The sequence below is a fragment of the Solenopsis invicta genome, chromosome 12, assembly GCF_016802725.1.
Source record: "Solenopsis invicta isolate M01_SB chromosome 12, UNIL_Sinv_3.0, whole genome shotgun sequence".
Classification (NCBI taxonomy): Eukaryota; Metazoa; Arthropoda; class Insecta; order Hymenoptera; family Formicidae; genus Solenopsis; species Solenopsis invicta.
In genome coordinates, this window is record NC_052675.1 from 16,212,968 (window position 1) to 16,227,234 (window position 14,267).

At 42.1% G+C, this 14,267-nt stretch overlaps 1 protein-coding gene across 3 annotated transcripts in view; it reads left to right on the forward strand.

The window, feature by feature from the left end:
• The window catches only part of LOC105196046 (serine-rich adhesin for platelets), a 60,421-nt gene that overhangs the window by 33,160 nt on the left and 12,994 nt on the right, over positions 1-14,267 (forward strand). For all 3 annotated transcript variants that reach the window (XM_026133405.2, XM_039456276.1, XM_026133406.2), the window contains exons 9-11: positions 1,377-1,843; positions 3,220-8,758; positions 9,829-10,296. In XM_026133405.2, coding sequence (XP_025989190.1) covers positions 1,377-1,843; positions 3,220-8,758; positions 9,829-10,296 — 6,474 coding nt within the window. The remainder of the gene's footprint in view (positions 1-1,376; positions 1,844-3,219; positions 8,759-9,828; positions 10,297-14,267) is intronic.

Consider the following 14,267-nt stretch of genomic DNA (forward strand, 5'->3'; position numbering starts at 1 on the left):
GCTCTATCACGTTACATCTCAAAGATAATTTAACTTAAAGATGCCAGAAATAGCTTTTTCTATATTTTGAGCAAAAATAGCTAAAACATGTGACGCGATATAGCAATTTCGTTTGCACATTCGTTTTCAGTGACAACAAATCTATAATAATTATCTTGTCCATAGTTTGTGGTCTAAAGGAAAAGTTTAAATTTGTCACACAATGTTATTAGTGTTGTATTATAATATTATATATTATATTACATAATATATTGTAATAAAATGATACAATTAAATTTTAATGAATACATGTAATGAGACAGAATAAATATAAAGTATAATATTATAAAATGTTTTAAAAGAATATTTATATACGTTGAGATCTCTCCGCCAATTTCTCCGCGATCGAAATATAATTGAATTAATCGGGGAGACCTGTACGAGCAAGTGCGCTGTCGCGTTTCAGGATTGTAATCATCAAAAGTCAGAATTTACCAACGGTTCGTTAGCGCCATGTGCGAGCGAACACGCTCATAACGTCTAGAAGTTACTTCCCAGCCGGAGGAACATTAGCGCGAGCTTTTGCGCGCGTTCAACCGGTCGCTTCTAACAGCGCCGTAATTTGTCCGCCGCCTAGCTAGCGTGAGACTCCGCAAGGGATGCACTCCGTTATAACGCAGCCGCGTTCCTCGGGCTGTCAACTCTTTAAATTCTTTTGGATCGGCTATGACTACGATCTCGTATCGTGCTCTTCATTAAAACTGTGCTGTGTTGCTCTACAGGCTGCTCCGGAATTATCATTAATATTTCTTAAAATTTTTTAACTTTTAAAAAGATAATATTTCCGTGGAATTTTGCAACGGACCTATTTTCTATCGATAATTTGCATTTTTCTTCGACATCAGTAATTTAATTACTATTTTGTTAATATCTTTTCTAGTCCGATACTTTTTATAGAGCTCGAATAAATAATTCAATAAAGAAAGTTATTGTAAAAATATTCATATTTTTATGTAATTAATAAATAGCTAAATAGCTTCTCTTCAATTTTAGTGAATAAACTTAATAAATGAGCAGTTTTCTAATTAACAGATAAAAAGTTTTGAAAAATTAATGGTCTACTTTATTAGATAGAATCAATAATATAAAATCGAACTTAATTGTAATTCTAAGAGATTGATTATGCTATTTTTCAACTTGAACTCTCAGAATACTAAAGAGTTAAATCGCGATGAGAATGATAACCAACTGCTACCAACATTTCAATTGCATCGATAAATCCACAATTTATCAGAAAATCCCGACTTTTATCTACTTATCCTCATTATCTCTGTCTCGCTGTCTCGAATCAGCCGACATAAACGAGTGAATCATGAACGAAATGTTGTTGAAAAAAGGTTCGCGACGACGCGGGAGATCGCACGCGAGATCTTGCTGCGGCGGCGAGGATCTACAGAGCCTGCAGACGTTGAACCTGATCGGACGCGGGGGTGGAAGCAGTCGGCAGCGCAGTCCTAATCCTGCGACAGGCGGTCCAGGTCAGGATCAGCCAGCGTCCGTGGTGGATTACAGGCGGCTGGTTTTCATCAGCTCGGACTCGTCGTCGGGCCGCGAAGAGGACGACGCCGATAGCAGTTGCTCGAGCTCGTCCTACCTGAACGGACTGCCCCGCAACGGCGGTCACCACCATCACGCGCAGTCGCTCGAGGACTGCGACTGGGACTACTTCGAAAGCGGCTCCCTGCCGTTGCCAACGACGCCGATCATCACTGTCGGCGCCGGTGTCAACATCGCTGGCACTGCCGACACCATCGGTCAGGACGTTTGGAGTTGTTGCCCGGGACGCGGTTCCGCTGCCTGCCAGGTACGCCTACTCTCGAATTCTTAGTGTATATCTCACATATGTATGATACATTTGAAAGAATTCAAGTATTATATTGATGTAGAAATATTCGTTGAATAATGAAAGAAAGAAGAATTGTATATATATATTTTTTTTCTTCTGAAAAGGTTTATCAAAGATTCAAATATATAATATTAAAGTCCTGCAATAATAAGTGTAACACTTTAATTTTTTTTAAACGTGTTATATGCTATTAATAATCAGTGTTTTGTAATGATTTATCTTTAATTAATTTTTGATAAAATTTATTTGTTTTTGACCCTTTTCTTAATATCCTGGGTACTTCGACCGATTCTTGCTCGTACAAGTTTCTCGCAAGTTCGATGGATTATTAAATTATATACTACATTTTATTTTCTAAAGTAAAAGTTTAATATTTGTTCTAGAAAACTGAAAGTATATTCGTGAATTTTTAAAGAATTTTGGAACAGTTTTAAAAATGGAAAAAATTAACAGATTTGAGATACTCAAGATGGTAGGGATGAGATATTGTTTTGAGCATAGTATCGTAAAGTTATAAAATCGATTTTTACTCACAAATTAATTTCATAAATTGAATAAAAAGATGTTATGCGCGAAAATAATTTTCCATGGCTATGGAGTTACAAGTCATGTGACCGCGACTAGCTGTGGATCCGTTTGACAAACACATTGCCACTGCTAAATTAATCATTCACGTTCTACTAGCGAAGAGAGTCGCACGGCAACTATGCGGAATTCACGGTCATACTTTGTCAATAAACCGTACTCGAGCATTCATGTATCGAGCGATGCCTCACGTTGATTACACCGATCGATAAGCGCTTTGTAGTGAATTGCCAATGCCAACTTTCGAGTTGTTAACCCACTTTTCTTTTATTTACATTTATTATGAGTGAAATGTATTTATGGAAACAAAAGGTTTAACTTAAATACTTAAAAAATTTTTTATACAATAATTAAAATTCTAATAACACCAGAAAGTAATCCATAAAATCATTCGCATTTCTATTCAGGTACGAGATCAAAATTAGAAAGTTTTCTTCTTTCATTATTTTTATAACACAATATATTATCTTATATTAATTAAATTAAATATATAAATAAAAATAATTATTGTTTATGTACATACAATCGTAAAAAAATAAAAGTTATAAATGAATACTAATAAGAAATTTAAAAAATAGTCTGCTCTAAATTAATTACAGAGATAAAAATGTAATTAGCCGATAAAAGAAAAACAAATGCGCGCACGCAATAATTACGAAATTTCAAAAGAAATAAAAGATTATCAGATAAAGTTAAAGCTTTTCAAGATAAAGAAGTGTCGCGAGCCATTATTCTCTCGTTCTATCCAGGCCTGCGGCGGCTCCCGAAGCGCAAACGTGCTTCCGGTGCCGGTACCCATACCGGTGCCCGTCCCGTATCCGGTGCCGATACCGGCCGCCCTGTGGACCGGCGATTTTGCGGCGGCTGCATCATCCATGATAAGTCGCGGCGACGGTCACGCCGAGCCAGGAACTCTGAGATTGCGAAGCGATCCGGCGGCACCTTGGTTCGCCTGGCACCCTCGATTCAATCAGCCCCTTCATGGCGCACGTCTGGACCCCCGGCTGGCCGGCGCTTTCGATCCTACTACCTGCACCTTCCATCCGCCCGAGGGTCAAGTGTTGACCCCGAGACTGTATGATTCGATAACTGAGACAATAACGGCCTCATCGACAAATCTCGAGTCTCCTCAAGTAGGTCAAGATGTGAGAGACGAGGCGAATGTCGTGCCGAAGACTGAAGAGCTCAGAAAGGAGGAGAACTTGTCAACGAAGGATATCAACGAGTCTGCTTCGTTCACCGCAAAGAATAAAAAGAAATCAAAAGAAACGAAGAATACTGAAGTGGAATGCGAGAAAGGTGAAAAAGAGTCAGAGGAAAACGAAGAAGCCACTTGCGAAGATTCGTTATCGTCATCCTTTGAGAGGAGCGCGCAAGGAATGTATCAGCACTCGCGAGAGGACTCGGGCAGCTCGTCCGGGAGATCGTCGGCGGACAGCAGCGATCTAGAAGAGGATTCCGGCTCACATAGATTCTCCAAGGTATTCGTGGTGAACGACGATTCGCTCACCAGCGACAACGACATCGAGGACAATGAAGAGGATGATTCGGATTCCGCAGCGGAAGGTGGCGTGACCTTGAAACGTGTCACTGCGATTCCGGAAGAAGAACCGGTGGTGTTGCAACACGTGAGGCTATTGAACGAAGATGTTCTCATGGAGAATGAACGGGAGGCGAACAAGAACGACCTAGAGGAAGCTAAAAAGCGTGCCAAGGCTTACATCATCGACAGCGATCAATCTAAAAGCGATGATAAATTATTGGATAAACCTGCCAATTTGACTGACAAACGAAAAAATCGCAATAAGAAGACCGGAACTGATAACGATGATAAACGACTTCCTCTTCTATTACAACGTCGATCAATCCCTGAAGAACTGTATCTCGCAGACGATAATGACTGTTCTGACAATCGAATCGAATTGAAATCTATTAGAATGCTCGATCCCGATAGTATCGATCCACCTGCGGCTGTCTTGAAAATGGACGAAGAGTCTATGTCAAAAATACAGATCTGTTCCGAAATTGTTACTACGTCGAAGGAGATTTTGCAGGATGGTCTGATCGAAGATATAAAATCACCTTCGAGCGATACTTGGGACTCGAACATCGTACCGGATTCTCTCGAAATTTCTGGAGTTTCCTCCGAGATTTCAGAAGAGATTGACGCCGAGCATCGGGACAGACTTGAAGTTTCCGATAGCGAGCAAATTGCGCGATCGAGCATAACGAACGATTGCGGGAAGCAAGGAGATAAGCAGCGTTTATCGGAGGCAGATCGTTCGAACGTCGACGTCATTGTCGACGTATCTACCGACAGTTGTACCAGCAACGAGAGCAACACCACGGGCAGTGAAGTGAGCAGTGACGAGCTTCACGAATACGAAGTGACTCCGATCGAGTCATCTTTCGATTACAGCAACGGAGTCGCCGCGATTAACGACGAATTACTGTACCAAATAAGCAAGAGGAAAACGGAGGATATTTCGAGAGGCATCAAGGAGAACGGTTATCATCTTCGCGGTAATCGTGATGACAAAACAAGTCCGACGATGACGAAGAGCGGCGCTAAGCGGAGCGTGCAGTTTGAGAGACCGATCAGCGGGCGGTCTTCGATCGAGTCGTTGATCGGCGCGAAGGACGACAACGACGGCGACGAAGACGAAGACGACGACGAGGGTTATCGCTCCGTTACGTGTCGTCGCGGCGGTCAAGATGGCGGGCCAGGAGACAACGACCTGATGGTGGCAGTGGCGGGTGAGGAGCGGGTACAAGCCGACGTGGGCGATGCGATATCAACTAGCAGGATCCAGGAGATGATGAGGAGCGCGGAGGAGCAAGACGGCGACGGCAGCAAGGTGGACATTGCGCATGACGGCCCGGTGAGAGGCGAGATCGCCGCTCAGGTGGGAGGAAATGGTGATGGTAACGGTGTCGGTGGTAGTGGTGAATGCTCCGAGGAGGGGGACGCGACACGGTTTCGCTCAGTCGAGCGACGCCCGTGCACTCGGCAGGAGAATGGATTCCCAGCTGACGGCCAAGCGTCGGCCAAGGACCTTGCTAAAGATTCAGCCCAGCACAACAGCGGTAACAATACCAGCGGGAGCAACAATAAGTATAGAAGTCTCGTGATGATTACTCAGGAAGCGTCGTACCAGCCAGTAAGCGTTGTTACGTCGGATACCACGACGCTGTTGCAACCGAATGAGATCCACTCGTCTGGTGGCCAGGGAGGCTTGGCCGGTTACTTCCAGCTGGCATTGGAGGCAGCGAGCGAACCGCAGCTTCATCGTAAAAACGCTCCGCGCAAGCCGTTGATGGTGAAAAGACTGCCATCCGCGGTCGCGGTCTCCGCCGTCACGACGGGTCATCAATCAGCCGAGCCTGAAGTGGATAGTGGATTGAGTGTCGGTAGCGCTAGTGAAAGCGACGACGTGTCCGTGAAGAACGTGCCGAAGCCGCTCAATTGTCGGCAGGAGAATGCGGATGACGTGTCAAAGGATCGTTCCGTGTCGGATTATCATGAAGGTGCGCAACAACGTGTTTCGTCGCAGTCTAGCGATGATAATTCAGGTACTGGTGGCGTTATTATACTCGAGGAAGGACTGGCCGATGACGATTCCTGGGTGGAAGAAGTATCTCACGATGAAGATGAACCGGGCGCGACCACTGCCACCGAAGAGAGCTCCGAAGATGAAGCTAATAACTTCGGCGATCGTGAAGAGGAACTCAGGGGCTACCGCAGGCAGGCAATCGACTTCACCTTGCACACCATCGTCGAGGAATCCTGCGAGGAAAGTGAAACGGAGCCCAGTCTGGCTGCGGGAAGCCCATCGAAAAAACCGAGACCACCTTCCGCATCAGAATTAGAGAAATATTTCTTCTTTGGATTGGGAGGTGATGGAAACAGTTCCAGTATAGGCTCGCGCGAGGTCGACAGCCTGTCGGAAACCTCGTCGATTTATTCCGAGGGATTGGAGTCGCTCGGCCAAGACGAAGCTAACGGCAGTGGTCAAAACCAGGACAGGTCGAGTAACAGCGACGGCTTCTTAAATTCATCTAGACTGGAAAAATACTATTTGTCAGAATTTCTCGGTTTCGATCAGGATAGAAGAGATTCCGATGGTTCAGTGGGAAGTGATTCTGAAGGCAGACCCAGTCCAGAAGCACAAAGAAGAAAGAAACTGGTACGTGCGAGGGGCACAGGCAGATCTCATAGTTCTTCTCTGGATAATCTGTTGGCTCTTACACAGAGCTCTCAAAACCTGAGCTCGCAGAATTCTCTTCAAGATTTGAGCCTTAATCAGGACGCGCAGGAAACACAGTCTGAAGGTTCCTCGACAGAAACTGATGGTACTGAAGACGGCCAGACTGCTGTATTTGGCACGGACGGTCAATTTGACACGGTAAAACGTAAGAAGAAAAAGCCGCGAAATCTAGGAACTCAAAGTCCACGTGTGCCAGACGATCGAAACAAGACGCCGGAACCCAATAGAGAAATTACGCGGATGAACGAAATAGTGATAGAAAACGAGAACGAGGCAATTAATTCCGAGGACTCGGACAGAGCAAAAACTCCGCAGCCGGAATCCGTTCTGTCTTCATCCTCTTCGCCGTCCACTCTCACAAATAATAATAATTCACTGAACGCTGCTTCGTCCTCGCAGATGGAATCCTCAAGAAACTCGGTTTCGGTAAATTCAAACGACGGTCAACGATCGAAGCAGCAATCGCGAGATTCAGGCTTCGTCGGCAGCTGCGACGATCTTCTTCAGCATCAAAAATTGCCAGACGAAAATCAAACAAACGGCACCGAAGTCGATCAGGAAACCGGTAAAGATCGCTCACACAATGAAACTTCGGAGCGTTCTCATGACGCGAATCAAAGCGCTATTAAGGAAGGAGCGTCTGGTAAAAACAACCTGACAAAGCACGTGAATCATGCAAGTTTGCCGCACCTGGCGAATGCCTCATTATCACGCAAAGACAGTTTCAATAATTGGTCGAGTGATGAAGAGACGAATCTCATGATGTCGAAAATGCGCCAGTTCTTCAAGACAATGGTGGCCAACACAAACGGTCAAGGATCAGGTCAGGGTCAAAATGTGGCCAGCGCAAATTCGAGCGGTGTTTCGCCGGCACCGAGTCCACGTTTGCCGGGTTATGCCTCAAAGGCACGACTCTGCGTCCAAAACCGCACTAAACCGCCTCAATTAGTGTACTTTGAAAACGAGCTGACGCGGTTGATGAAGACGGTACCGGGGATACGCGACGAGCAAGTGCGCGAGATCGTTGAATATCTCAGTTCGGAAGACACGTGGTCGGATTCTTACGACAGCTCAGACTACACTAGTTCCGACCTTGAGGGCGCTGCTGGAGGTCGCAGATCAGCCTTGCAAGAACAGATCTCGCAGAGCTGTCAGCAGATTATCAGCAAATTCGATACCACTTCCACTGGAGACGCGACTCTATTGGACAAGGAGAGAGAACAACTAAAAGGACCAAAACCAGGGATGCAACCTGCACCTTGTTTGGGTAGAGATACCGCTTTCGTTTATCAGAAATTGGTGCAGAGCTTCACAAAAATGGCCGGTGACGGCGTAAGTTCGGACGCCAACTCTACACCGCATAGTAGTCCGCCATTGATTGCAAAGGTGATGCATCACATTGGTAGCCGGCTAGTAGCGCTGATGCACGAGGTCTCTGAAGGCGGGCCGACACATCATCACTCCACTACTTGGCGACGGTACTCTCAGCATCATCGGACCCCATCTTCGGCGTCCACCACTGAAGACGATGACTCTACATCCGACTCCACCAACACGCCTTCGTCAGCACACTTGCAGCTACCGAGATCGAAGTCTCACGATCCTTTGTTGCTGATCAACAGCCATCCGGCAGCCATCGCCGGTCAGGAAGGAGAAGAACGAGAGGCCAGTGACTACGAGAGATTCTCTTGGCGCGGCAGCTTTGAGTCTACGCTGATGGCTGCCGATTCAAGGACGAAACTGAGTCTGTTGGCATGTTCCGGTGACGTCAGTGGTGGTGGTGGTAGTGTTAGTGCGAGTGCAAGTGCTCTAGCCGCAAAACGGCGCAGCGCCGGCGATTTGTTGTTCAATCCGAAGAGCTTTTCGAGGGAGCAGCTGGACAGGGTAAGAAGTTGCGGTTCGATCGGTGGCGGAAGCGGAGCCGGGACCGGCGGTGCCGGCGGTGGTTCCGTCGAGGAAAGGATCTGGAGCAACAAAAGGAGATCTTCCGTTCCCGACGCCAACACCAGGGGAGAATCAGGTGAGTCCGAGCGTGACTAGCCCTGCGTATGTGTGAATGAATGAATGTGATACGCTCCTCCACGCGGAGTGATCTCCCGCGGATCATATTACATCGCGGAAACGGCGGTAATTGGCGTTACAGCTCAATTTTGCCTTGCCGACTCGAAGTAATCCCGCGGGTTGTTCGAGCGTTCCTTTTCCGCAATTACGCTATGGTGCCGGACTGAGCACGTTAGACGCTGCAGTCAGATCAGTCCCGATAATAGGGTTTTATTTTATATGGAGTGAATAGAATGAACGCGCACGCAGTGCAAGGTCTAAACGTAAATGTACTTATATTGGTGAATTAAGTCGGAATTAGGAAGCGTGAAAGCAACTCCTTGTTTGTATGTATTATGCCGCACGCGATTCCGATTCTATTTCAGTTAATTCTATAACAAGCAAAAACAAAACTTCTTGGTTATAAACAGATATAAAGATTGTATAAAAAAATATTGAAAGTAGAATAACGAAAACACCAACAACATTTTTTAAATATTTCACTATTGCGATTCATTAAATTACTTTATTGCATGTAATTATCGAGAAACAATCTGAAAAAATTTCATCTCAATTTAATCAAATCATTAAAATTTGCGATCATTTTTAATGTGTAGATCGAAACGAAAAGAGTTACTCAACATTTATTTTTATATTTTCTACAGAATCATTTTTTTAAATTTCGTCATCGTAATTATGAATGAATGGCATCTCACAAATACGTAATACTTGTAAATAAATAATTTCCGTTATACATTGACGCGTGCATAACTTGCAAATACCAATAAATAAATATTTACAACAGGCTAAATGAAATGGATCAGCATTGTACGCAAATGATAAGTAGATATCAATATATAAACAATTTACATATTTAATGAAATCGCAGATGTAGCTCGTATGTAAAGTGTATCTATAACACAATCATGCAAATCGCCCAGAAACCATTCATCTTTCACGTTTACAAGATTACATTGCTCATTGCACTTCAAGTGCGATCAGCATTATCAACATTATCCGACAAGAGAACAGTTGTTAATCATCGTGCAGGTGCATCAGCCGGCGACGAGGATACCGAAGACGAATTGGAATACGGTGGAGAATCGCGAGCGACGACTCTACCACGTGGCATGCAATCCGCCATCAGTGCAGCTACCAATTCCCTGCCTCGACTTCCTGCACCGAGCGCACCGACCGGTCTGACGACGACGACGACGACGTCGTCGTCATCGTCGGCAACAGCAGCGGCGGCGGCGGCGGCAGCGACGTCGACCTCGTCACCGATGCACAAGGCACACAGCGTCTACCACTTCCTGCCGCAACACAGCGGCGTCAAGTCCGCTCGGTACCGACCGCCCGGCTTCGCCAGGAACAGCAACATCGGGCCCGGCGCGATCGGTAGTGGACCCAAACGCGCCGTCAGCGCACCGGGCCTGCAAGTTTCCGGCTCGCAATCGGCCACCAGCAAACGGGACAACCCCAGGTCGAGGAGGCAACAAGCGATGTCGCTCACGTCGGGTAGGTCACGGTCTTTTTTAAATAGTCGCGCAAAGGTTGTACCAAAGGTTAAATCACTTTTAATTATAGTATCGAGTATTTTTCTTTATATTTTTATTTCACGTATATTAGTGTCATGTTCTTCTAATTGAAAGAATAAAAATTAAAAGACTATAATATACATGAGAAGAAAATGTAACATTTCGAATAGAACTAATGCAGGTTCTTATAATATATTGAAATTGTTATTTTACTTTAATAATAAATAGCCTCTGCAACTAAAGTTTCTATAAACTTTCCCGAATAACTTTGAGAAGAAGGTCTTATAACTTTAATGAAGAATCTGTAACTTATAATAAGAGAAAGTGTGCGACTTTTGGTACAGTCTTATAGTAGTTGAATATGTTGCAGTTATAAATCATTGTATACGACATTATACTAATACGAGTGATTATTATTTATTTTATTTTATGAAATTATTTTCATATTATGAAGTCCAAAAAAAAAAAAACAAGAGATGGAGAACGTATATCTCGCATTTAAATCTATGCGCTAAGTTTTGAGAGACAAGGAGAAAGCGCGCATAGATGAAAGGAAATTCGGTCGGCGGGTATACGTGTGATTCTCGCGTGATAAATTAGGCGGCCGCATCGTCACGCACACGTGGCGCGCACTATGCAAATGATTAAGTGTAAATATGAAATTACGGTGAGCGTCGTCGTAAACAAGAACGCAAAAGAGAAAATCTGTTTTTAGATTTCTTCATAGACAAAGTACGGAAAGTTCGTGGAAATTCAAAACGCGTAGCTTCTCTGTAATCTGAATTCTTATCTGAGCTCATAGCTCAGCTTGTCTACTGAATTTAAACCAGTGATGCATTTTTAGGAAAAAAAAACCATATGCTTTGTTTAGATAGAATTTTACGATACTTGAAACTCATAATGACAAGACAGTTATATCTTTTTGAAAACTTTTACTAAAAAGGATTCCCCTATTGTTTCAAGAGTGCGCTGACTGTGAGAGAGAAATGACTCTTTGTGTACTTATATTATTTTATACGTTATGAGAGCGAACGTGATTTTTATCTGTAAACTTGAGCAATCGGAGCAAATTCTTTGTCTTCTCCGAAGGCGTGTATAACAATGCGAAAAGCGGGACACTGTTGCGAAAGCGTGCTACTCATCGCGTGAAATTTGGTGTAATAACAAGTCCCCGACACCTCCTTATCCTGCATCTTCCATTTTACCTCTCCTCTGGCATAAATTCAATTAATTCAATTACGATTATGTCACGATAATCCATTGCGTCATGCGTCGTAAAGATTTATTTTCTGGGTACATTCAAGTGTTTTCCTTGGCTAGTGTACTTGACTATAAAATACGATCATGACACGCAACCTTTATAAGAAAGTTCCTTTATCCTTCCGCCAATAATGTTATATATATCTCATGGAAAAAAAGCAGAGAATAGAAAGCAGATTTCATAACACGTTGGAAAAAAATATGTATTGTAGATACAAGCAATAAAATCAATAGATGACTCGTGGAAAAAAATTTTACAAGAAAGAGTTCAAATCTTAAATATGATGAATTTGCCAAGAGTAGAAGAAAATGAATTCAAAATTACTAGTTTTATATCCAAATGCAATCGAAAAGCACGCTTACAATTATTAAAATACGAAGCCTCAAATCAAAAGCATTTCCAATGCAATCGTTTAAAAAATAATACAGTATTGCAGGAAGCTTAAATTATAATAAAGAAATGGCTACGCTCTTATATGTATAAATAATTTGTATTTTTCAATACAAAAAATATAATAAATTTAATATTAATTTAATATTAATAATAATACAAATTTGACATGAATAATAATATGAATTTAATATAAATTTTTTAAATTAATAGATGGCTCGCGAAAAAATGTGGTTATTAAAATTATATTGCAACGCAGAAAGTTTATATTATAATAAAAAAGTAGCTACGATTTTACATAAACAATTTGTATTTTTCTACATAAAAAATCTCTTGTAGTAAATTTAATATAAATTTAATGCAAATCTTTTAAATTAAATTCTACGGGCTCCATATTAATTTACAGATAAGTTCAGTCCAACAACTGAATTGTAAATCTTTTTATTCGTGCTCTTGCATTCATTTATTCATCGAATTGTTTACTTAAAGTTGTGCCTATGCATTTCTCTAAAAATCAGCGATAAGAGAGAAGACTATTTCTTAAAGGCCGATAATTCTTCAAGACTTGCTCCTCCCGTCCCTGAAGTACGGAAGCACATTCGCCCCTGATTCTTTTTTTCTTCTGCAAAACACGTGCGCCGTTCATTTCTGCGGTGAGAAACGTGCGTTTTTTATGTGCGACAAGTAGAACGCCGCGCGCATTGATAATGCGGCACGTTCGTTCAGGTGCTCGCTCGTGTGTAACAGGTGCAACTGCTTTATTACGAGGTTTCCCTTCTTTTCTCCGACATCCCCGCCGAACTCCCCGCGCGACAATCGATAATGCCACGCAGGGGCCACTCCCCGCACCCCGCACGCACTCCGCGTGTGCGTATTGCCGAACCTTTCGCCCTGTTACTCTCATAACGTTGTAGAAGCGACGCTCGTTATTCGCAGGCAATAACAAGTTCATTCGCTTGTTATTCGCATTTTTAGTTTATTTTTCCACAGCTTCCACTTTATTCGCAGAATTTACGTGTAATATATTTTCGTGGGTATTAAATTTCTGCAAGCGTATATACGTAAATCGAATGAAAGGGTTCGAATGTTTTCGTACACCGTTACGTATTTTGCCGGCTTATCGATCCGGTGAAATATATCACAACGTTTGCCGAGCATTAACCCAGTCTACTTCTGAATGTCTCTGCCAATAATAATCTAGTCTGTGTTTTTCTCGCCTACGTAACGAGTAGCTAAAAAAAGCAGTGGTTAAAGAGGACCAGTTGCTATTTTAGATATCGTTAAGAACGTACTTTGTATTGATACTTCTTGCTAAATTATTACGTTCTTATAACAATAATTAATCTTCTTTTTTATCACATCTGTTTTTAATGTATAGTCCTTCAATATAAATATATACATTTGAAGCTACAATAATTATATTTTTTATATAATTATGTCACGATAAATGAAGAAGTTTCATGTTGATTATTAAAACATTAATGATTTTTTTATTTTATATAATATGTGATATTTTATAATATATAGAGGAGGATTTAATATATCTATTATATATTTTTATTTAAAGCTAAAATAAATAATATTGTTTACAAGATATTTTTATTTTCTAACGCTACTGCTTCAAACTCAGCTATTATTTACATTACTCCCGTCGGATTAACTTTATTATGTAGTTTAATTTTTGCTGTTCGCGGATAGCAATCTAATGGAATTAAGACTCTTGCCACTCCCGTTTTCAGCTGCGCCTCTCGCGGATCGATAACGGAGCAAACCACCCTTTAACTCGTGGCTCGGGGATAAAATCTCCGAATCCTGTACACAAAATTTCATCGTCAAACGATCATTCCCTCACGACCCTCACACGTATGAAATTCTCCCTGCGAACGAAAATTCGATTTAAAATAGAATTTAATATCGACATAGCTAAACGTCTGTTGGATAAAAACTCTCTTAAAATACGAAACATAAAAATGTTAATATACAATTAAAAACGTCAAAATAAAATCTTGCTACCTACTTACGCTCTTTACCGTGGCTTCGAAATGGGTTACATATAATATACAATATTACATACATCCGTTAATCGATTCAACTTGCTTACTGGAGCAAAGTCGAGTCCGACTCGATAAAAAGTGTACTCCGGATACTGATTAAATTGATTGACACGGGAAAAATTTTTTAACATCATTTTATTTCACTAGTTTCTTATAAATATTATAAATAATGTGGACACAAAAGTAGAGACAAATTAAATACTTAAAAAAGGAAGATTAATTTTTCTAAATGTGTTTTACTCTTTT